Here is a 26,009-nt window from a genome sequence, read left to right on the forward strand (position 1 = left end):
CTACATAAGGGTGGAAGTTCTACAGAACTATCCATTTTATAGGTCCATAGCTATCCTTTCACCACTAGCTACAATAATGGAGAAATGTATCCATAAGCAACTTATGCAGTATCTCACCCAGAACAATTTACTAGCCAACTCCCAACATGGATTTAGGCCACACCACAACACTGCCTCTGCCCTTCTGTCTTTCACCAGTGCTATTCACCAAAATCGGAATAACAAGCTTTCATCAGCCCTTTTTCTGGACCTATCAAAGGCCTTTGATATGGTCGACCACCAATTAATTATACAAGCACTTAAAACCATTTCTCTGGGCAACCATGCTATTCAGTGGTTCCTATCCTAAGTGGAAGACAACAGGCTATTCTATGGCAGGACAAACTATCCACCCTGCTACCTCTCACCCTTGGAGTCCCTCAGGGGTCTATCTTAGGATCTGAAGTAGGAGATTCATTTGTCTGCAACCTGTGGGTTATGGATCCGACATCGGATCCGAACCGGCATGGTTTACCAGCTATGGATCCAAGCTCTCAGCTCCTCCCCTCACCCATAATGTCCTGCTCTCCCTACATGACCCCAGATCTTGTTTGCCGCGCTGGTGACCAGATTTGTGTTCCTAAGCTCTTCAGCTAAGTGCATTTTTCTAGTGTTTAGAGTGTTAAAATTGGTATTTTTGTGTGAAAGTTTAGGTTTCCCTATTACTTAATTATACTTTCTAGTGTTTTAAATTTAATTTTACTTTTCCCTCCCCTCGCTGGTAGCGTAGTGTGTGTTTGGGCCTGTTGTGTGCTTTAGTTACTTTTGCTTTTACCCTTAGTTTGAGTAACTTTTTTTTTTTTGTACTTTGGGATGTCTGAACAACCCAAAGCTGTGTTCTCTAAGTGCTCCGAGTGTGGCCATAAGCTTTCCCCGGCTGATGGCCACACTCGTTAGATGCCTTGGGGTTGAACACCTCACTTCTGGATGTTCCATTTGTGCAGGGTTCAACCCCAGGGCATTGAAGGAGCGGAGGTCCAAGCTTGTCTTGGCGGGTCTTTGCCACCGGACTCTGCTCCGCCTCCGCTCCTTCGGGTAACCGCTTTCACGTTGTCTCCTCTCCCCTCCTCCTCCTGGGACTCAACCTCCCTGTAGTGGTTCGAGGAGAGGGAAGCTAAAAAGAAGGACCGGAGGGAGAAGCACCATAAGCGGCGGGCCGAAACCTCTGTTTCGGCCCCGCCAGCCAAGCGGGCTTCTCCTCCGGCCTCCTTGTCTGCTGGTTCTCCCCCTCCTCGGCTCCGGTCTCCTGTGTGTTTTTCACCGGGACCTGAGGAGGAGGAGACCCGATCTCCATCGAGGCTACCCAGGAGGCACTCTAGGCCTACCTCGGTAGCCTCGTCGAGATCGACCTATAGCCTGTCGGACGCTGGTCTGGACCTGATGATGAGAAGGTTCATCCAGGCCCAGATGCAGATGGGAGTGCTCTTGCCTCCCCCCCCTCTGGGGGGGAGCTCGACCCCTTTCTTTAAGCCAATTGCTCCTTCTCCGACCCGCTACCCGGGTTCGGAGCAGTTGGAGCCGAGCAGCTTCGGAGCCGGGGGTGGGTCGGCGCCGATAGTACTTGGTACTTCGGATCTGACCCTGCCCTCGAGTGCTTCGGATCCGACCTCGGAGCCTGGATCTGAGCCGGATCCGGGGATCAGTGCTCCTTCGGCGCCTGTGTCTGAGCGCACTGTCCCTTCGGATCCGAAGCTGGCACCAGCTCCGATCCACTCTCGGATCCGAGGGGAGCCATTGTCGGATCCTTTGGTCGAGGTCTGCTCCTTCGGCTTTGATGTAGTGGAGAGGGCCCTGTTGAGGGTCTCCGGACCCCCGGCACTTGCTTCGCTCCGTCCCGCCTCCATCTGCACTGGGTCAGGCTTCCACCATCCGGCCCTTGGGACAGCCCGCTCCTTTGCCCCAAGCTGTTCCCCTGGAACAGGTCACTGTTTGCGAGGAGTCCTCTTGACAGCCCCCCGGAGGATATTCCCCGCAAACATACGTGCAAAAGGAGGCACATTGACTCCCCCGAGTCTCTCACAGAAGACACGGACTTGGAGGAAGGGGAAGGCTCCCCAAGATCACCCCCCGAGGATGTCTCATTTGGAGACATCATGGAAATGCTCCGCATAAGGGGGGGGTGGTCTGCCCCCAAGTCTTCCTCGGACGAGTCAGTGTTCTTGGAGGCATTTGAAGCAGGCCCGTCTACCTCTTGGGTGTCCCCTCCTGCCGACCCCCTGGTGGACCTCATTACCACCAGGGTGTGGAAGGAACCGGACACCGTGGAGCCAATCCCAAAATGGCCCGACCGTATTCTCAGCCCCCCGGCTGACCATGCCCATTGGAGTAAGGGGCCTCCGGTAGATGCCATGTTGACGGTGGCGGCCACCAAGAGGGAACTTGCTCAGGAGAGTCCCTCAGTCCATCCCCCGAGCAAGGAGTCTCGGATGATGGACCGCTTGGGGAAGCGGATGTTTAGTTCAGCGACCTTCTCTGTGAGGGCGCTGAACTACCTGGCACATGTGATTAGGATGCAGCACGATCTTATAAAAGAATACGCTGCACCCCCCCCAGAGTCCATGTCGGAGGAGGACAAAGTGCTGCACTCCACCTGCATGGCCACTCTCAGGTCCGTCACTAATACCTCTATGCGGCTACTGTCCCATGCTACGGAAGGTGCCGCTAGAGCCGCAGGGGCAGGCCTAGTTACTAGATCCCAGGCCTGGCGCCGTCATTGCGATTTCTCGTAGCCCTTCAAGGCGCCATTTTAACGCCCCTTCGATGGTTCTGCCCTCTTTGGCAAAACTGTTCGCGACACTTTGACCCAGAGCGAGAAGGACGGAAGACGCTGTCTGCCATCGAATCCGCTTCTCTGCACCCCAGAGGCCCTATTCTAGGAACCAAAAGGGTCAGAAGAAGATGTGGTTCCGAAGTCGCAGCAATCCCAGCCTGCTCGACAACCAGTCCTTCCGTGGCAGAGGAGGACAGGGAGGACGCCGCCCTAGGGGCAGAGGGGCTCCCAGGAACTTCGGGTCCAGAGAACCCTTCTCTGAACGGCCGGCAGCAGCCCTGAGGGGTTGCCCCGCTGCTCCACTCTGGCGGCAGTCGGGGACATTTTTCGGAGCACCTAGCGGCATGGGAGTCCATAACATCAGACCGCTGGGTTCTCCAGATCATATCCAGAGGATACCGTATCCCCTTTCTTCACTTGCCAAAATTGAAGTCCCTCCCCGACGTTCCACCCGGTCAGTGGGAGGCCGCTTTGGCAGAAATTGGCCATCTGCTAAAGAAAAGAGCCATCCAGCCCGGCCCCCCAGACCAGATCGGATTAGGGTTCTACTCCAGGTTCTTTTTAGTGCCAAAAAAGACGGGGGATCTAAGACCAATTTTAGACCTTTCTCTTTTGAACCTGGCAGTTCCCAAGGAGAAATTCCGAATGGTTACATTGCAGTCTATTCTCCCCCTTCTGGGAGAAAACCACTGGATGTGCTCCATAGACCTCAAGGATGCGTACTACCACATATTAATGGACAGGCGCTCCAGGAGGTTTCTCCGCTTCCGGCTGGGAGCCAGTCACTACCAATTCCGGGTCCTTCCCTTTGGTCTCACCACTGCCCCCAGGGTGTTCACCAAAGTATTAGCAGTGGTAGCGGCCCACCTGAGGCTTCAGGGGGTGCAGGTCTTTCCTTACCTGGACGACTGGCTTCTCACCGCCCCAACAAGGCATCTACTTCTCTTTGCGCGAGACTCCTTTCTCCATCTTGCTCCACGCCTGGGCATCAAGATAAACACAAAAAAATCCAACCTAGCACCCACTCAGCTCATAGATTTTATAGGTGCCAGGTTAGACACAAGGAGATTGAGAGCCTTCCTCACAGCAGACAGAGTGCAAAGCCTACAGCTCCAGGTGCAGGCCATTCTCCACTCAAACTCAGTTCCGGCGGAGTTGGTCCTGAGGGCCCTAGGGTCCATGGCGGCAGCGATTGCGCTTCTCCCTCTCGCCAGGTTCAATATGCGTATCCTTCAATGGACACTCGTGGTTCAGTGGTCGTATCTTGCTCTTCCTATGCATCATCCCATTGTGATCAGCAAAGCGTGCAGGCGGTCCCTCCTGTGGTGGCTACACTCTCCAGATCTCCACGGAGGCTGCCCCTTTTGTGCCTCTCCCCCTCTCGCCACGGTGACCACGGACGCCTCCCGCCTCGGGTGGGGGGGGCATTTTGCAGGCCGGACGGTCCAAGGCACGTGGGACGATTCAGAGACCTTGCTGCATATCAGTGTTCTAGAGATGAGAGCAGTGCTCTTAGCGTTGCTAGCACTTCAGGCCTTTCTTCCCTTGGGAACAATTGCGATTCAATCGGACAACATGTCTGTTGTCTGGTATATCAACAAACAGGGAGGAACCAGGTCTTACCCCCTTTGTCGAGAAGCCATGAGAGTGTGGGAATGGGCAATCTCCACCAACCGCTTTCTCATAGCAACGCACATTCCGGGTCGGTCCAACATCCTGGCGGACAAACTCAAGTCGCACCATTCTCACCCCCTACAAGTGGTCTCTCAATACTCAGGTAGCGGAACGCATCTTCGCACAGTGGGGAACTCTTTGTTGCGATCTTTTTGCGTCTCCCTCAAACACCAAATGCGACAGTTTTTTCGCCCTGATACCTCCTCCCGGAGGTTCCCCAAGAGACGCTCTGGTGCATGCTTGGCCACCCGGTCTTCTTTATGCTTATCCCCCCTTGCCTCTGATGCTCCAAGTTTTTCAGAAAGCCTCTCGGTTGGGGTGCAGAATGATCCTCATTGCTCCCTTTTGGCCTCGACAGATCTGGTTCCCCTTCCTAAGGTCTCACTCAGTGAATCCTCCTTGGATTCTAGATCCCATTCCGGATCTGATTTCTCATCCATCCCACTTATCTCCTCCGAACCTGGACAACCTCAAGCTGACCGCTTGGCTGTTCCAGTTCCACTCCTGATCAGGACTCCCGGTATTTCGTCCCCTGTTAAGGCCATCCTGGTGGCAGCTCATAAGCCATCCACTAGGAAAGTCTACCGTAGCAAGTGGAAACGGTTCTCTTTGTGGGCGGCCGGGCAAGGCCTAAACCCCTTCACAGTTCCTCTCCCTTTGGTGCTTGACTTCTTAACCACACTTTTTAATGATGGTGCCAGCAGTTCCACGGTCAAAGTTCAACTTGCAGCAATTTCTCATTATCACATTGGTCATGACTCCAGTCCACTGATGTCTGCCAAATTGTGTAAGATTTTCCTTAAAGGTACCTTTCTTCTCAGGCCCCCTATAAAGCAAGCGGTTCCTCCTTGGGACCTTTCCTTAGTTCTTCAGGCCTTGACCGCTCCCCCCTTCGAACCGGCGGCTACGGTAGATCTGAAATTCTTATCTTTCAAGACTGCCTTCTTAGTAGCCATTACTTCGGCCAAGAGAGTCTCAGAGCTTCAAGCATTATCAGCTAAACCTCCGTACTTGGTCTTTCATCCGGACCGTGTTTTCCTCAGGACCAACCCGTCCTTTCTTCCTAAGGTAGCTTCTGAAGCAAACATTAATCAATCCATTAACTTCCCTGTTTTCTTCCCTAAATATCAAAACAAGGGCGAGTACAAGCTTCACTCCTTAGACGTTCACAGGCAACTTAGATTTTATCTAAACAGGACTGCTGGTCATAGGCAATCCGACCAGTTGTTCATTTCCTTTGCTAAATTTAATTTGGGCAAGCCAATTTCCAAAGTCTCATTATCTCGCTGGATTTCACAATGTATTTTACTAGCTTATCAAGCTTCGGGAAGGCCTGCACCGGAGGGTGTACATGCCCATTCAACCCGGTCAGTCTCTACCTCGGCAGCCTTTAAGGCTAGGATTCCTCTAGATGATATTTGTGCAGCAGCCACGTGGGCTTCATCCCATACCTTTATTTCCCACTACAAGTTGGATCTTACATCTAGGGGTAGAGCATCCTTTGGCTCCGCGGTGCTCCGGAATATCCTTCCATGATGGCCGCCCAAGATTCAGGTAGCTGGGGACTCTGTCCCACAGGTTGCAGACAAATGAATCTCCTACTTCAGATTTAGAAGTTATGTACTCACCATAACGTTGCATCTGAGTAGGTGTATTCATTTGTCTGCAACCATCCCGCCCTCCTATCCCCCTGGCCTTCAGTTTCCTGCATATGTTGTGATGTCCTTCATGGATGCATCTGCAGATGTTCTTCATCTCACATTGCTGCAGTCCTAACACTTGGGTAGTCCGCTGTCCCTCGGTCGGCCCGAATATCAGAGTATAAGGCTGACGTCGGTCAAGGCGCATTTGACTGACATCAGAACGTCAGGGTACAAATGCGCATGACCGACGTCATATCCTCAGTCTTTTTTGCCGCATGGTCCGATGCAGAAGCAGTGTTGCAAGTGCCGTTGGCGTTCTGAAATTTTTCATTGGAGTTTCAGACCAAGTCAGAGTTGGTTAAGTACCCGTTGGGAATATTTTGGTTTTTCTTGCCTCAGTGGTTTACGGATGTCAGAAAAGTGAATAACTGTATTTCTTGTGGGAAACAGATTCCGCATAGGGACTACCATAATTTGTGTATACCTTGTTTGGGACCTGAGCACGGCGTTGTTGGGTGTCTTGTGCTAGGTTTAATAAACGCACTATAAAGCGAAGGTTGGATTGTGCCAGGTTGGTCTTTGGGAAGCGGTGCAATTACAATATGCCGCCGGATGCTCGCCCGCTTCCTCAAAGAAGCGCAAGGACAAGGCAGTTAAAGCTAGGTTAGAGGAGTCGTCCAACCGACGGTTCTTTAGCGTCAGGGGAACCGGTGGTTCCAGGAGGCCTCTCTGGAGTCCCAGGGAGAAACTTTGATTTTACAGGATGTGGCCTCCCAGGAGGCAGGTCAGGCTACAGGGCTTCTCAGATTACTTTACTCCCTCCCTTCCTAAGGTGTCTAGGCCCTCTCTTTCTGCTTCCAAGGCTTCTCCTAGAGGCAGGTCTAGTTTAGCTGCTGTGGGTGTCACTCCTAGTTCTTCAGGTTCTGTGCCCAAGAAGCACATGCTTAAAATGGCAGAAGATTTAATTACTTTAATTAGAGGCTCTATGCCCCCTCCTGATAAGAGGCCTAGGATGGAGCCAGTGTTGGGGATTATGAGCAGGCTTCGATGTGTCTGAGTCTTCGGCTGAAGACTTGCAGGAGTATTCTCATTATTCTGATTCTGATGTTGATGATTCTACTCCTTCTGCTTCTCCTCCTGAGGATTTTTCTTTTTCAGAGACCCTTCACTCCATGAGAGAGCACTTTAAATGGGAAGGTCAGGACTTCTCTGACTCCAGGAAAAGGCTTAGGGAATTTTTGTTTTTACCCCAGCATAGGCCTTTGGCTATACCTCCTGTTTTGACTGTGGTGGAAGATGTGTTTGCGGAGGCTTCTCTTAATCCTGATTCTTTGCCTCCTGCTCCTGTTAAACCAGATAGGTATTACAGGGTGCCTGAAGCTCATAAGTATCTTTTTAAGAGTCCTAGGGCAGACCCAGAAACTGTTAGCCAGGGACCTAAGGGTGTTAAGGCTTCTGTTGTCAAGAATCCGGTTCCTGCAGATAAAGAGGCCAGGGCCTTGGATAGATGGGGAAAGAAAGTTTATACTTCTTCCACCCTAGCCATGAGAGCTTTGAATTGCCAGTTTCACATGTTAAAATATCAAAATTATCTGCTTTCACAGTTGAAATCTAAGGTTGATGCTCTGGCGGAAGGTATTGATTGTAAAGAGATACAAGATTTAGTGCATGTTTCTGAACAGGTGGGTAAGCATTCTTTGCAATGTGGTTTTGATGCTGTACAGGCCTCCTCTAGGGTGGCTGCCACTGGGTCAGTTCTTCGCAGGCATGCCTGGCTGAGGGATCAAAATTTATCTGACCATATTAAAACTAGGATTTTGGATGCCCCTTTGCAATCTGATGTCTTGTTTGGTTCTCCTGTTGAGGCAGTTTTAAAGAAAATGGAAGACAAGGCTAAGTCGATGCAGACTGTTAAAGATTTTTTGCAGGTTCAGCCTCCAAAGTTTAGTAGAAATTGGCCTACTAAGGGGTGGGTGTATCCTTCTTATGATTCCCAGTGTAGCGGGAGATGTAGACGTGGGAGAGGCGGGGGTGAGGGCTCTTTCAGCCCTAGGACTGGGGTTCTCCTGCACAGTCTTCGGTGAGGGCAGGGGTCAGTCCTTTCAAACAGACCCAATGACCTACCTTTTCAGCTGCCAGAACCTTCTCGCCTGGCAGCACCTTTGGGAGGAAGGTTGGCACTTTTCAAAGAAAATTGGAGTTTGATTACCCAAGACAGATGGGTGTTGGATATCATACATCACGGGTACAGGTTTTATTTCCATACCTTGCCTCCTTTCAAAGGCATGCCAGACATTCCTCCTCAACAAAGAATAGAGGCTCACAAGCAAATTTCTCTGTTACTCCAAATAGGGGCCATACAGCCGGTTCCTATGCCAGAAAGAGGCCTAGGATTTTATTCTCGCCTGTTCCTTGTACCAAAAAGGGGAACACGTGGAGACCAATTTTGGATTTATCTATCCTCAACACTTATCTGGACATTCCCAAGTTCAAAATGTTGGACGTTACAACAACTTTTACCTCTGCTGGGCAAGGATCACTGGATGGTAACTTTGGATCTCAAGGAGGCTTACCTTCATGTTCCTATCAGACTAAGTTGCAGGAAATATCTGCGTTTTTGGACTGGGACTTCTCACTATCAGTTCTCTGCATTGCCCTTTGGCTTATCTACTGCAGAGTATTTACAAAAGTTCTGGCTCCAGTGATAGCTTTCTTCAGGCTAAAAGGAATACAAATCTATCCTTATTTGGACGATTGCCTGATTCTGGCTCAAGGAAAGGGAGCTTCTTCGTCATTTGGAATATGTGATAGCAGTGCTAAGATGCCTGGGGTATTCTGTCAGCGAAATAAAGTCCAGTCTAGTACCCTCTCAAGACATGTGCTTTCTGGGTGTAAGACTGAATACAGCATCCCAGATGGCCTTTCTAACCCCGGACAAACAAAAGAATCTTTCCCTTTACTTCCATCATCTTTCTCTTCAGTCCGGGCTGACTGCAAGGACAGTCCTTCAAGCCTTAGGGTTCATGGCATCTTGTATTCTGGTGCTTCCCAATGCCAAACTGCATATGAGGAAGTTGCAATGGTATCTCAAAAATGTATGGACTCAGCACTGCCAGGATCTGGACACTGTCATTCAAATAATACCTTGCATTCAAAAGGAATTTTTGTGGTGGGCTCAGGAATGTCACCTAAACAAGGGACTCTCTGTGACCCGCCAGAGGCGAGTCAGATTCTAACAACAGATGCCTCAGACAAAGCTTGGGGAGCTCATCTAAACGGAAAGTGGATACAAGACAAGTGGCCTGTCAGACTACTGCATCTACATATCAATTTGAAGGAGATGTTAGCAGTCCAGTTTGCATTAATAGCTTTCAAGGATTTACTTCTTCCAGGGCAGGTGTTGATTCTAACAGACAACACAACTGTCATGTGGTACATCAACAAGCAAGGGGAACACATTCTTATCCTCTATGCAGGCAAGCAATGATTTTGTGGGAGACTGCTCTCAGTTTACAACTAAGTCTTCAGGCAAGGTTTCTGCCAGGAGCACAGAACTCCTTAGCAGATGTGTTAAGCAGACAAATCATGGATCCCCACGAGTGGAAACTGGATCTTCATGTATTTCAGAAATTGACAGTGTCCTGGGGAACTCCAGACATAGATCTGTTCGCTTCTCCACTAAACCACCAGCTGCCAAAGTTTTACATGAAGAGGTTTCATCCCACAGCTTGGAAAGTGGATGCTCTTTCTTTCAGTTGGACAAATCTTCATGTGTATGCCTTTCCACCTCTGCCTCTCCTCCCAAAGGTACTTCTGAAGGTCAGACAGGACAAGCCAAGGATGATTTTGATAGCTCCAGATTGGCCTCGACAGCACTGGTACCCATTACTGAGAAGTCTAGTACGGAAGCCTCCATGGCCTTTGCCTTTGATTCCACATCTGTTGTCACAGGAGGACAGCCATCTGCTCAATGTCAAGCTTCACTCTCTTCACCTAACAGCCTGGCATATTCTGTTTTAAACCATAGAGGGTCTCAACTTCCACAACAAGTTTTGAATGTGATTTTGGAAGCTAGAAGGCCTAGTACAAGGAAAGTGTACGCAGATAAATGGAAGAGATTTTTGTTTTGGAGTGCAGCTAAGGATTTGGATGTTTCTGAGCCTGATTTAAGTGTGGCTCTTCAATATCTTACTGAGTTATTGGACAAAGGTTTGTCTTTCTCTTCTATTAAGATTCTTGCTGCAGCAATTTCAGCTCACTATGACTGTGACCCACCATTGTTTTCTCATCCTTTGTTCAAGCAATTTCTTAGAGGGGCAAAGAATATAAGACCCCCACGAAGAGCTCCTACTCCTGCTTGGGATCTCAATTTTGTGTTGGAGAAACTCACTCTACAACCTTTTGAGCCTGCAGCTACTGCCGAGTTGAAATATTTGTCATGGAAGACTGCTTTTTTGTTGGCCATTACCTCTGCAAGAAGGGTTTCTGAATTGCAGGCCCTTATGGCAGTTGAGCCTTTCTTAATTTTTCATAAGGACAGGGTATCTTTACGTACTAATCCTTCCTTTATGCCTAAAGTGGTTTCTAGTGTGGCTTTAAACCAAACTATTCATTTGCCTACTTTTTATGCAAACCCCCAAAATAAAGGGGAAAAGATTTTGCACACTTTAGATGTACACAGGCAGTTGCGATATTATTTGGACAGAGCTAAAGGGTTCAGACAATCTCAGCAGTTATTAGTTTCTTTTGCTTTGTGCTCTCAGGGCAAGCCCGTGTCAAAACAAACTATTTCTAAGTGGATTGGATTTTGCATTGCTTTCTGTTATTCCCATCATGGCAAAGAGATTCCAGCGGGGATTAGGCCTCATTCCACTAGGGCTACTGCCACTTCTACAGCTTTTTTGAGGGGGGTGGCAACTAAGGATATTTTGGAGGCAGCCACTTGGAGTTCAGTGCATACCTTTTCTAGGCATTACCACCTTCCACTGTACTCTAAATCCAGGGCTGGTTTTGCCACTGCTGTGTTGCAGGGCATTTTGGCAGCTCCTGCTTCTATATGATTTGGCCATCCTCCCTTACCTCTGCTTTGGGATTCTACCCAAGTGTTAGGACTGCAGCAATGTGAGATGAAGAACATAGTACAGTTTTGTACCTACCATAAATGTAGATGTTCAAGATCCACATTGCTGCAGTCCAACCCTCCCTCCTTCCCTCTGTAGTGTGAGGTGGTTGTGTGGGTTGAGTTATCCATCTGAGGTATATTGTGCATATTGTATATATGTTGTATATATTGTACATATTTTGGTATTAGGCTGGTTGGTTGTTTAGTTGTTGTCTTTGGGTTTGGACCTTTCTTTTTAGGGTCTTCTGACATCTGGGGCAAGAAAAGACTGAGGATATGACGTCGGTCATGCGCATTTGTACCCTGACGTTCTGATGTCAGTCAAATGCCTTGACCGCGCCAGCCTTATACTCTGATATTCGGGCCGACCGAGGGACAGCGGACTACCCAAGTGTTAGGACTGCAGCAATGTGGATCTTCGAACATCTACATTTATGGTAGGTACAAAACTGTACTTCATAACAACAGGGTTGTCCTGTCGTCAGGCAGCCCTTCGGTCGGCCGGATTCCAAAGTCCGGGTCCGGCTTCGGCTGATGTCGCACTTCACCCGACGTCATCTCTGCTGGTCTTCGGGTATAAAGGCATCAGCCGGCGCCATTTTCCTCAGTCTTTCTTGCCGCGTGGCTGAAGCAGAAGCTGTTCGCAAGTGCCGGTCGGTCAGATCCAGAGATTACTACTACCGAATACTCCTTCAAGACTTCTAAAGCTAAGTACCCGTTGGGGACTCTTTCTTGCCTCAGCCGATGTCAGAAAAGTCAATAACTGTTTAACTTGTGGGAAACAAATACCTCATAAAGATTTCCACTCTTACTGTTTGCCTTGTTTAGGCCCAGACCACGTAGCAGTCTGTTCGCCTGTGCTTCTTTCAACCGACGACGCTTAGCGCCGGTCGGAGTTTGCTGAACAGTTTTCGGCTCTGATTTTGCGTACATTATGCCGTCGGATCCTCCGACTACCCAAATTGTTAAGCACGCAAAAAAGACCGACACTCGCGGTCCGCGGTTTCGGCCGAAACCACGGTTAAGCAAACCTGAGTGTCTCGGTTTCGGCGAAACCGAGAAAACTGATCAGAGTACAGCCGAATCAATGACTACTACTGAGGTTCCGGCTGCTTCACTTGAATCGGCCTCAGAAATTTTACCTACTACAGTGGTTACTAGTGACTTATCAGACACCATCCCTTTGGATGTCTCTACCCCAGCACGTGGTGCTGCTAGGCCTCCTGCAGCCATGTCTATTAAGGCCTTTGCCAGGGCTAAAGCAGCCAAATCTACTAAATCAGTGCCTGTTAAACCCCCCCCAACCAGGCCCACTTCTAGTACACAAATGCTTACTCTGGCAGAAGATTTAATATCCTTAATTAGGGGATCTCAATCACAGCCAGACAGGGCCTTTCAGCCCCCAGAAAAGAGACCTAGAGCAGAGCCCCTCGAGCCTGTGTCCTCTGATGATTCTGCGGATGACTCCGATATTACAGACCAGCCAGAGGCTCCTTTCTCCAATTATGAGGACTCAGATGCTGAAGAATCCATTCCAGCTGCTTCTCCACCAGAAGAATTCTCCTTTGGGGAAACCTTACATGCCATGACAGAACAATTCCAATGGCACGAACAGGATTTCTCAGACTCCAGAAAAAGACTTAGGACTTTTCTGCACCTACCACAACACAGGCCCTTAGCTATACCTCCTGTCCTCTCTGTTGTGGACGATGCATTTAATGATGTTTGCACTGCACCAGATTCCTTACCTCCAGCACCTGCCAAACCAGATAGATTTTACAGGGTGCCAGACACTCATCATCACCTATACAAGGCCCCACTTGCAGACCCCGAAACTATATCCCAGGGCCCTAAGGCAGTAGCCTCGACCACAGCAAAAAACCCTATTCCTTCTGAAAGGGAAGCCAGGTCTTTAGACAGATGGGGCAAAAAGGTTTACACCTCAGCTACTCTCTCAGCTAGAGCTTTAAACTGTCAGTTTCACATGATACAATACCAAGAGTTTATGCTTGATCAGTTAACAAAAAAGCTATCCTCTGATGACTCTATAGATAAGAAATATCTATTAGAAACGGTTAATAACATACAACAGGTTAGTAACCATTCCTTAAAATGTGGCTATGATGCACTGGAGGCTTCATTTAGATCAGCCATGACTGGCACAGTCATAAGAAGACATGCATGGCTGAAGGAACAAGTTTTACCGGATCATGTTAAAGCTAAGTTATTAGATGCTCCTATGGATAAGACCAGTTTGTTTGGTACACCTGCCCAGCAGGTAATGAAGAAAATGGAAGAAAAGGCAAAATCTGTACAAACGGTTAAAGATTTCTTGCAGGTTCAGCCCCCAAGGTTTAGCAGGAACTGGCCTGCCAAAATTGGTCTTTTCCTGACTCCACAAGATCCCAAAGGGGCAGGAATAGACGTTCCAGAGGCAGAAATCAATCCAGAGGAGGTGCCTACAGAGGGCGACAGTGGCAAGGTAATAACAGAGGCACAGGCACAGCCACTACCACTACATCAGGGCAATCACAGTGACTTGATTCTAACTCCGCCTACCAGGGAACAAATAGCAGCACCATTAGCGGAAAATTAACCTTATTTTCGAAGAACTGGCACTATATCACAAAAGACAAGTGGATTTTGCAAACCATAGACCAAGGTTACCGGTTCCACTTCCACACTTTACCAGTCAAAAGAGGAATGCCAAACCTGCCTCCAAACCAAAAAACAGAAGCTCTACAGCAGATAATGCAATTAACAAAGATGAGAGCTGTGGAAAGAGTGCCAAAAACAGAACAAGGCAAAGGATTCTACTCCAGACTATTCCTATTTCCAAGAAAGGAAAAAAGTTGGAGACCCATTCTCGACCTGTCCACCTTAAACACGTACATCATTGTCCCAAAATTCAAAATGCTGACCCTACAGCAACTTCTTCCCATGCTGGGCAAGGAGTGTTGGCTGGTAACTCTAGATCTCAAGGAGGCACCTGCACGTCCCCATTCGACCAATTTGCAGAAGATACCTCAGATTTCTTGCAGGATCAGAGCACTATCAATTCTCAGCATTGCCCTTTGGCTTATCTACTGCGCCCAGAGTATTCACAAAATGCCTGGCATCAGTAATCGCCCACTGCAGACTACAGGGAATCCAAATTTATCCATACCTGGACGACTGCCTGCTACAAGGGGACAACAAAAGCAAGCTGACAACAGATTTACAAAGGGTCATTTACTTGCTACAATCACTGGGATACACAGTCAATTTACAAAAGTCAAGGCTGATTCCATCCCAAACAAGGACATTCTTGGGCGCAGAATTGGACACAGTAAAACAAATGGCATTCCTAACTGCAGAAAAACAAAAAGATCTCCCTCTTTACTTCTTGGCACTAACAAACCAGAGCAAGCTAAAAGCAAGAAAAGTTCTGCAGGCCTTGGGCTTCATGGCATCATGCATAAACTTGGTTCCACATGCCAGACTGCATATGAGAAAACTACAGTGGTACCTAAAGAATTTATGGTCCCAACACAGGCACAGCCTAGAAGCAGAAATTCCACTAATTCCATGCCTAAAACAGGAGTTCCTATGGTGGGCTCAAGCATGCCAGTCAAACCCAGGCTTACCCTTTCACAACTATCAAGCAAGCCAAACCATCACAACAGACGCCTCAGACCTAGGATGGGGGGCTCACATGCTGGACAAATGCGTGCAAGGATTGTGGACAGGACCAGCTTCACCTGCACATCAACCTAAAGAAATGGTGGCAGTAAAACTGGCAATCCAAAAGTTCAGACCATTTCTCAAAGAAGGCCATTTGATGATAAGGACAGACAACACCACAGTCATGTGGTACATCAACAAACAGGGAGGCACTCATTCATACCCCCTATGCAGAATGACTTTGGACCTTTGGAACCTGGCACTCAGCTACAACATCCAGTTACAGGCAATGTTTGTACCGAAAGGAGAACACTCTAGCAGACATGTTAAGCAGAACCACCTCGGATGCTCACGAATGGATGCTACACCGACATCTTCAAGACCATCGCAAAGAAATGGGGAATGCCACAGATAGATCTATTCGCTTCCCTCTCAATCACCAGCTCAAAAATTCTGCACAAGGACATTCCATCCACTTGCATCGAAAGTGGATTCCTCCTTCAGCTGGAAAGGCCTGACAGCATATGCATTCCCACCTCTTCCCTTGATACACAAAGTATTACTAAAAATCAAGGAGGAACGTCCAAGGATAATCCTGATAGCTCCAACTGGCCAAGACAACACTGGTACCCATTGCTGAGGAGCATGTCTCGGGACAAAATGTGGTCAATACCCCTGATGCCTTTGATGTTAACTCAGAACAACTACAGCATCATGCATCCAAACCTAAAACGTTGCAACTGACTGCATGGCACATCACATAGCAGCAACTATTCCAGATCTCTCCCAAAGGGTTAAAGACATTATCCTTGAAGCCCGCAGACCTTCAACAAGAAGGAACTATGCAGGAAATGGAAAAGGTTTGTCATTTGGAGTGCTGAAAGAGGAAAGGATGTGTCCAATATAGATATTGCTAACATTCTGGAGTACTTGGCAGAGCTTCTACATACAGGCCTGTCCTATTCCTCCATCAAGATACATGCATCAGCTATTTCAGCAGAATACAGCTTTGATCCACCTGTCTTCTCAAGATCCTCTACTCAGGCAGTTCCTCAGAGGGATCAAGAATGTAAAACCTCCTAGGAAACCACCGCTGCCAGCTTGGGATTTGAACTTTGTGCTAGAAAAGTTGACACTCCTCTTTGAACCAGCAGCAACAGCAGTTTATGCTTATCCCCCTTGCCTCTGATGCTCCAAGTTCTTCAGAAAGCCTCTCGGTTGGGGTGCAGAATGATCCTCATTGCTTTTGGCCTCGACAGATCTGGTTCCCCTTCCTAAGGTCTCACTCAGTGAATCCTCCTTGATTCTAGATCCCATTCCGGATCTGATTTCTCATCCATCCCACTTATCTCCTCCGAACCTGGACAACCTCAAGCTGACCGCTTGGCTGTTCCAGTTCCACTCCTGATCAGGACTCCCGGTATTTCGTCCCATGTTAAGGCCATCCTGGTGGCAGCTCATAAGCCATCCACTAGGAAAGTCTACCGTAGCAAGTGGAAACGGTTCTCTTTGTGGGCGGAACGGCAAGGCCTAAACCCCTTCACAGTTCCTCTCCCTTTGGTGCTTGACTTCTTAACCACACTTTTTAATGATGGTGCCAGCAGTTCCACGGTCAAAGTTCAACTTGCAGCAATTTCTCATTATCACATTGGTCATGACTCCAGTCCACTGATGTCTGCCAAATTGTGTAATATTTTCCTTAAAGGTACCTTTCTTCTCAGGCCCCCTATAAAGCAAGCGGTTCCTCCTTGGGACCTTTCCTTAGTTCTTCAGGCCTTGACCGGCCCCCTTCGAACCGGCTACGGTAGATCTGAAATTCTTATCTTTCAAGACTGCCTTCTTAGTAGCCATTACTTCGGCCAAGAGAGTCTCAGAGCTTCAAGCATTATCAGCTAAACCTCCGTACTTGGTCTTTCATCCGGACCGTGTTTTCCTCAGGACCAACCCGTCCTTTCTTCCTAAGGTAGCTTCTGAAGCAAACATTAATCAATCCATTAACCTCCCTGTTTTCCCTAAATATCAAAACAAGGGTGAGTACAAGCTTCACTCCTTAGATCCTCACAGGCAACTTAGATTTTATCTAAACAGGACTGCTGGTCATAGGCAATCCGACCAGTTGTTCATTTCCTTTGCTAAATTTAATTTGGGCAAGCCAATTTCCAAAGTCTCATTATCTCGCTGGATTTCACAATGTATTTTACTAGCTTATCAAGCTTCGGAAGGCCCGCGACCGGAGGGTGTACATGCCCATTCAACCCGGTCAGTCTCTACCTCGCAGCCTTTAAGGCTAGGATTCCTCTAGATGATATTTGTGCAGCAGCCACGTGGGCTTCATCCCATACCTTTATTTCCCACTACAAGTTGGATCTTACATCTAGGGTAGAGCATCCTTTGGCTCAGGTGTCTCGGAATATCCTTCCATGATGGCCGCCCAAGATTCAGGTAGCTGGGGACTCTGTCCCACAGGTTGCAGACAAATGAATCTCCTACTTCAGATTTAGAAGTTATGTACTCACCATAACGTTGCATCTGAGTAGGTGTATTCATTTGTCTGCAACCATCCCGCCCTGCTATCCCCCTGGCCTTCAGTTTCCTGCATATGTTGTGTTACCCTTTTCAGGGTGTTATACTGTTGGCAAACTCGATCTGAGGTCATGTAGGGAGAGCAGGGCATTATGGGTGAGGGGAGGAGCTGAGAGCTTGGATCCATAGCTGGTAAACCATGCCGGTTCGGATCCGATGTCGGATCCATAACCCACAGGTTGCAGACAAATGAATACACCTACTCAGATGGAACGTTATGGTGAGTACATAACTTCTAATTCCTTACTCTTTTCTGTCTTAATTAATAACCTCCACTCTGACATCCCTGAAGCAACCTGTATCCAATACGCCAATGACTCAGCACTGATCTGTATGGCTTCCTCCCTGTCCAGTTTGTAAACCTTAACCGAGAATACATTTCACACAGTTGAAAACTGGCTCTCTAATCACCACTTGCTTGTAAACACCAGCAAAACTAAATTACTTCTCTTCACTCCCAGCTAGTAGGTCCACCCCTCTTTCCTTCTCCATAACATCCAATAATGACTCCTCTATCACTCCCGACAACCCATACCAAACTCCTAGGGGTAATAGTTGACCATCTCAGATTTGACTTGCACATCAACAAAACCATCAAAACCTTAAGCTTGGTTCACAATATAGAAATAAATCCTTTCTAACCCCATTAGCTAGGACTGCTACTGCCCGCACCCACCTACTTTCTACCTTTCTCTATGCCTCCCCTATTCTTACTAACCTGAACAAAATGGAACTAAACAAGTTCACTCACTGCTATAACCATATCACCAGATTTGCCACTAGCTCCTCATATAAGACCCATCACTGCCATAACCTTAATCTCCAAGGTTGGCTCGAATTATCTACTTTAATACACTTCAACCAGCTCATTGTCGCCCACAAAATACTATACAAACCTGAAAATACTCCAGCACTTGCAAAATAAAACCATATCATAATCCCAGACCACTTAGATCATCCAGCAAACTACTGGTCCAAACTCGGAAAGCTTCTAATTCAGCTGGAGACTCTCTTGTTTGCCAACTTTGTTGGAAAAACATGGCATTCTCTCCCAGTTAATCTTACTCAAGAACTCTTGCTAAACCTCTTTAAAAAAAAAAAAAAAAAAAAAAAGGCCTCAAACAATCTTACGGCACACTGGCTCTGTCCCTGTACCAACCCTGACTAACTCCTATCTTAACTATCTCTTCATTCTATAATGCATGCCACTTCCATCTTGCTTTAATACTGTTATTCATTTCTGTTTGACATGCAGCATAATTCTTGATATTCCCTTCTTTAAGACTACAGTGTATATAACTTGTATATCTCATTAGCGTTTTTACTTTTTTTCTCTCTATATAGATAAATATCCATTGCTGTTTAAATAATTCTAGCGTATAACCATTATTTTTACTGTATTCAATTTGTATATTGTAATCACTGTCAATCTTCTGTAATCCCTTCTAAGGGGCCACTTTTGTACATACTGTGCATATATTGTTTCATAGTTTTTGTTTATACTTATAACTTGGAGCTTTTCTCCCTGGGCGTCCGTTGAAAATGGACATGTATCCAGTCGGACTATCCCGGTCAACAAATGTAAAATAAAATAATAAATAAAAGAAGATAGTGCAGAGGGTTAAGGCTGTGAGCTTGTTAATATGCTCCTTCCTGTATTCTAGGGATTGATTCCTTCAGCCTGACTGTAAACAAGTCAGTTAAACAGTGTTCTGGTACAATTGGGAAGTTGAGCTGGACATCCAGTTGGTCTCCTGGACTGCGTCCCTAGTAACTGTGTAGGCACCTATGTGGCACTTTGTGTCAGCAATGCAGTTGTCATGGATAGGAACCAGCATATGAAATGTATGTCATGTGCAGAGCATTTAGTATGTAACATCACAGACCAGATGTAGATTGTAAGCATATGAATTGTAGATATCTTTTATGTAGAATACATGTTGAAATTTCATGTCTGGAAGTGATGCGCCTATGTATTGAGTTATGTTCAGTGATGTCCTCCACAGTAAACCCAGTAAGTGTATGCAGCAATACATTGACTACTTACAAATCTATGTGATTGAAGATTTGAAGGTATATAGATATGTTAAGTGATAAAGCTAGTTATCTGTGGAAGGTGAGTGAAGATGGATTTACTGTGGTTTGTGAATGGAACTTAATGGCTCAAGGGTAAGGGCAGTCAAGGAGGCAGGGGTTACACTTGGAACAAAATGAAAAGAGGACAAGTCAAATTTTGCTGCTGTTTAAAATATTGTATGTTCTTTTACATGTTCATTTCCTTTTTTTCTGCTCTTCCAGTTAAACAAGACTCGAATCACACAATTGGAGTAGAATTTGGATCAAAAGTGGTTAATGTTGGGGGGAAGACCGTGAAATTGCAAATATGGGATACAGCAGGACAAGAACGTTTTAGGTAAGAAGTAACATTTTTTTTTTCATTTTTTCATTATTTTTGTGCAGCACATATTCTAGGCTGATTGGCCTGTATTTTCAACCCTTGTTCGTTCTTGTTGAAGTTTGCATAGGAAGGGGCACAGTATAGTACCAGCATCTGAAACTGGAAATATGAAAATGTAGTAGATGTTAGAAAGTTTCCATTTATTTCCTGCATCTGCAGAGAACTCATTGTTTTGAAAGAAATTGCCTCCTCTTCCTTGGAGTTACTTGTAGAATGCAGGAGGGTAAGGTAAGGGCAGTAGTCTGGGTGTAAGTTAATTGGTAGTTAAAGAATGTAGACAGAGTCTATATTTTTAGATATTTTCTTTACTGATCTGGAAAACATCACAAAGTATAATATAACCTACATGAAAACATACACATATTCATCATTGCCTTCAAGCCTTCCAATCCTTAGTTCCTAATGTGTTCTCATTGTGCGTATCCTAGCCAACTGTGTACCTGGCAGGTGTCAGTAACTGAAAGTGATTAGAATATAATTATAGAATAGGATGGTCGCTTAAAATTCTAGTTCAGTATAGTTAATGCCGATTATTGGTATTTTGTGTGGGTGACTCTCTCTGATTATTTGTGGCGTACTGCTGTGTGTGTGAATGTGTGGTGGTTGTAAGTTACCCCACTGCTATGTGACCATGGACTTAGTTTATTTAATTAAGAAGGTAGGGGAAGTGAATGGGGCTTATTCCCATTAAACAGAGCACTTGCATATCAACATTGTTAGGACTGACATTGACATTTTTAGTTATAAACAGAAAGAGATTTTATTTTCAGTATTTCCAATTCCCACAGTCTGCATTTCTATATATTTAAGGGACACCAGTTCCTCATCTTTATTTTAGTCTTGCTTTGGTGTTACTAAAGACGGCATTAGATGAACTGTATTTCCTTTTAATAGGGCTGCCTTCTTTAGACTGTTTTACATTTGTTTACCGGGAAAATCCGACTGGACACGGGTCCTTTTTCAGCGGAGGCCTGGGAAGAAAAGCTTCACACAAAAACAAGTAGTGAACAAAGGTTCAGTGCAGATTTGAATACAACACATGATTATAGGCAGTTTGATTTGATCTACAAAAATGTATCCACACCAAGCGTAGTTAACAAAAATTAGATAAACCTTTGTATCTAAAAGACAGGCTTGCAGAAATTAGCAAAACAACAAGCATAGTTAAGAAAGATTAGATCACATTTTGCCTTAAAAAAAAAGTAGCCATGAGTAGAAAATATTCAGTTATATAAGAGTCTGCTGAACAGTATATTACTTTGCATTTGAGTTTCTTAGTAGTGCTAGAAGACTTTAGCTAGAAGATGTAGAGCTATTGCAGTTAAGCTGGCATATAGTCAATGGGAAAGGTAGGTTAGTCAGTTGTAGTACATGGGAATAGCCATTTTTTGGATAGGTGAGTTTTTAGCATCGATTTGAACTGAGCTGTGGAGGTTGTGGCAGTTGTATTGGGAGGTAGAGCATTCCAGATTTTAGCTATACAGTTGGAGTAGAGGGATTTGCCATTGTATAGACTTGCACTTTTTCATATTGGTATTTTAACATTCTGCTACCCACCTAGCTTGCATGTCCATGAATTGATTTATTTTGTCAAGGTATTAGTCCATGTTAAATGGAAGCATCTCACCTAAACAGTAACATTATACCACTGTCTGTCCCACACTTTCTGTAATCCCTCCTTTCCTGTCATACACATTTTCATGGTAGCATAGGTCACGTGTACCCATTCAGTTACATATATTTGCCAAGTCTTCACTTATCAATAACATTTTCAAATTGTGGTGTTCAAGTACAGAAAGTGTTTCTGTCCAACATGCCCCAAGCCCTCTTCCTGTGAAACAGCAAGCATGCCTTTAGACAATATAATACTGCAGATGCTTTTCTGGTCCTCCCTGCCCTCCTTCATTATATTGTATTTTTCCCTCAAATGTATGCAGTTCTGTGTCCTAGTAAGTACATAACTTTTCATTTGTGACCTCATTACTTAGAATAATTTCCTTTTAGGGATGATTTGAGTGCAGCTCTATTTTATCATTTTCATTCCATATGTACTGCTTAAAGCCCCCCCCCCCTTCTTTGTGAATTATTTCACCTTGGCAGTACCAGTACCAGCAAATGGTCAGTTGTGATTAGTGTACTACTCTGGTAAACGTAAAATAAAAAAAGTAAAATGAAGCATTGATTTCACATAATTCTTATGTACTTAGCCTGCCAGTTTGTCATCAGACTTTCTGCCTAGTTTCTACATCAGAAAACACCAACCATGTACCCAGGGCACCCATTTCTATATTACCATTGTGTTTAATAGTCCTCATCCATGAGTCTGTTCCATGTACATGTTGTCCTCCTTTTATAATTCTTGACCTTTTACAGTAGGGAAGCAGAACTGGCTTTCTCTGTACAAGTTATGCTTGCACTCTTTTTTTTTTTTTTTTCACCATCCTCACTCAGGCAGTGCACTCCTTATACCACTTGTCAGTGCCACCACATTATCCCCTTTACCCTTTCTCTAATAAAACTGATGCTTTCTTTATCCGTCTGTATACAGATGAATTTAGTTAAAAATAAGTACACCCAAGTTCCAGACTTCTCCATTGCATAATATACTGTAAAACGCATCAGTTTCTTTGCTTCTAGTACATTTTAATCTCATTGAGCAGTTTTCCGTTCCCATTCGGTTGTATTGTACATTGATATTGAATGTCCATACTTATCTTTCAGTTATAGGTCTGTAATGAATGCACAACAGTAGTACAGTAGCCAGTTTCAGCATTGGCATTGAATGGGTAAGTTTCAACATTGGCTTTGAAGTTTTTCACCGTTAACTATGAAAATGTCCTATTAATAAGTAAAATCAGTTTAATTACAATGAACAGTTTTCTGTGTTCATCCACTTGGTCAATGCCAAAGAATATTAAATGTGTTTGTTCAGTCTGTATTATTCCTGCAGAAAATATGCCATAAATGGTAAAATGTCAAATTGCGAAGTAAATTTAGAATTTGTATGTGCCGAATTATAAACATTCCCTATAAAGTAACACTGGATAGTGGGTTAAGAAATTCAAATTTTGTAGCAGTCCAGTATAGGTGTATAAAAGCTCACTAGTTTCTAAAATATGGTGGACAAATAACTTTGTGTGTGGTGTAGGGCTGAATTATTTGTAAGCCAAACAAATTGAGTTTAGAGTATAAAGGACCTACTTATGCTGAACAGAATTAATAATTCCTTGTTGATCTTTTCTGTGTTCATCCCAGTTTAACGGGTGTATATCACATAATTGAAACTCACAACATCCAACTCCCAAATGCGTGAATTTTCACATAATTGAAGTGCCTGGATTTATATCGCACTACAGTGAAGATCGGGAATTTTGCCCTTTCCTCACTAGTGTGACCTTGGTGTAGGAATATATATTTAGCAGGGGATGCAGCCCCCCACAGTACAATATTCGATTATGTGAATATTTGCACGTTCGATGTTGAGTTTCGATTGTGATATAAACCCCAGTTTAACTTACCTTTTAAAGCTGCCAGCGTAATTGTTAAATCAGTACATGAGTGTTTTTACTAAAGTGAAAAGTATAATTCAGAGTATACTATAGTGTGTAGGTGTGTATGTAATGTGTGTTTGTATAAAAGTAAGTAAATATCTTTCTTATTTACACATTTAATTTCTGTGAAATTCATGTCTGGTATCTGCTATATGTATCTACCTTCTACTATTGCTTGTGTATCTTAGAGTTTGTATCCCAGGACTCCACTAAAGATGGGACTTCCCTCCAAATTTTCCCAATTAACCAGTTTAAATAAACATATGAATAGTTGTCCCCTCTTCATTTTCATCTACTTCTGTTTCCATAATTCTAATAAACAGTCCAAGTTCTACTCCCATAGGTAGTGGGTCAAATAATTTTGGTATAAAAACATCCCTGTGGATAGTGATCAGTCATCTAAGCAGTACAATAGTAAGGTGAGCAAAATAAATGCATCTTTTTAAGTATTCATCAGAATTGCCCATGATAATTCAGTCAACGAGCAGTGTAAATCCTCTTGGTCTGTCGCTAATGTACAGCATTATGCAGCAACTCCATCTCCTTTTCTGTTTTAACTCATCCGGCTCCTTCCATTCATCTCTCATGAGTCCATGTTGGTGTGAACAACTTGAGCTGTACCTCCCTGGACTATATGAAGAGAGACATGATTGAGCTGGCTGAATACGTGTCCCAGGCAGGGTATGTCCCTACGTTAAGCAGCATTCTACTGTCACCAAGAATGATTCCTCAATACAAACAGGAAATGATTGACTTTAACAATGGACTTAGTTTCTTTTGTCATTCCAGAGGGATCCAGTACCTGACAGCCAGGAAAGATATGATCAACAAACCACGATGCTTTGCTAGAGGTGGCCTGCATCAGTCTCACTTGGGCTTCTGGCAAAGGCTCTTGCCGCCCCATTAGTGCCTATTTTTAGGAAAAGTCATGAGGTAGATACTACCAACATAAAAATTTAAACAAAACGCAAATTAAAGGTCATGCTGCTAAACATCAAGTCTAAACATGAACCTGCATTCAATGCAAGCAATTCTTAACCTTGGAAAATGCTGACATCTGTGCAGTCGCAGAAACCCAGCCTTACCTGGTTACTCATCCTATCATGCATTCACACCCCAAAATGTGGGCAGCAAAGCCAAAGGAGATGGAGTTTCAATATATCTTAAAGATGCATACACCTCCAGGCTGGTCAGATAGTATGACGCACAGGAGACACTCTAGGTGCAGGTAACCATTGACAAAGACCCCTGTTCAAATTTGCTAGCTACAAGCCCCCAAATTTGACTCTATACCCACTCCACATATCAGGAGCTCTTCAGATCTATCCAGATTCAACCCTTTACCCTGATCCTGGGTGACTTTAATTGCCCAACCATAGACTGGGAAAACTACTCAAGTCAGAACACAAATGCCCAGAGATTCCTCGCTTTTATCAATGCAAATGCCTTGGGACAGCTAGTCGATACTCCCACAAGAGGTGATAATATCTTGGACTTGGTGTTAAACCAACATGAGTAACCACTGCTGCACCCCTACGGTATCATCTTCCCTGTTAAGATCTGACCATAAAGTGGTAACTTTCGAAGTCACCATCTCCCCTGACCCCCCCACCCCCCCTAGCTAGGGTCAAACAAAAAAACTTCTCCAAAGCTGATTGCAACCTCCTGAGGGATGGTGTAAACAGCTTCACATCCCCTCCCCCACTATAGGAACTAGCACCAATGTCCAAATCTACACTAAGGACTATATGAGCATTTATAGAGATGCATGAAATCCGGAATACCTGACTGGACAAAGTCATCCTCGGCAAGGAAGAGTAAATCTGTTTGGTGGACATCTGCAATAAACAAACTAATTAATATATATATATATATATATATATATATATATATATATATATATATAAATTGCTGTCGGACTGAGAAGGAGCAGTTTCCCAGTTGGAAGGAATCTCTCCGTAGCCTGAACGAGCAAATAAGAGCACTAGTGAAATTCTCTAAAGCCAACTTTGAGTCCAAATTGGCCACATTTACTAGAGACAATCATAAGGCCTTCTTCACATGTGTCCACAGTCTCAAAGGAAGCACCAGATCTGTTCAGAACTGGTGGTCAAGGAGACCACTTACACAAATGATGTAGCTATAGCTAATCTACTGGCTGACTGATTCAGTGAAAACTTCTCCCCTCTGCCCCCCCCCCATCAGTAAATCAGGACATCCCCAGTACCTGCCCCCCCACCCTTTATCTGTAGGGGAACAGGTCATCACTGCCCTCTCAAAGGCAAAAAATATGGCCTTCACGGGACCTGATAACACCCCAGGCTGCAGCCTACATGAACTTGCAGCACCATTAGGCACCTTATTCAATCAAAGCCTGAGTACCGGCTTTATCCCAGCTGAGTGGAGGACAGCCACTGTCCTCGTTTTACACAAAGGTGGAGCGTCCACCGATCAAGGAAATTATAGACCCCTCAGCCTAACTAGCCTGATCTGTAAGGCCATGGAA

General features: G+C 45.3%; 1 protein-coding gene across 1 annotated transcript in view; it reads left to right on the top strand.

Moving 5' to 3' along the window:
• Window positions 1–26,009, top strand: part of RAB4B (RAB4B, member RAS oncogene family) — a 523,428-nt gene that overhangs the window by 262,209 nt on the left and 235,210 nt on the right. The window contains exon 3 of the mRNA XM_044072539.1: window positions 19,793–19,907. Within this exon, the coding sequence (XP_043928474.1) occupies window positions 19,793–19,907 (115 nt within the window). The remainder of the gene's footprint in view (window positions 1–19,792; window positions 19,908–26,009) is intronic.

The sequence above is a fragment of the Protopterus annectens genome, chromosome 1.part0 (genome assembly GCF_019279795.1).
Source record: "Protopterus annectens isolate FY-2018-M chromosome 1.part0, PAN1.0, whole genome shotgun sequence".
NCBI classification, from domain to species: Eukaryota; Metazoa; Chordata; order Ceratodontiformes; family Protopteridae; genus Protopterus; species Protopterus annectens.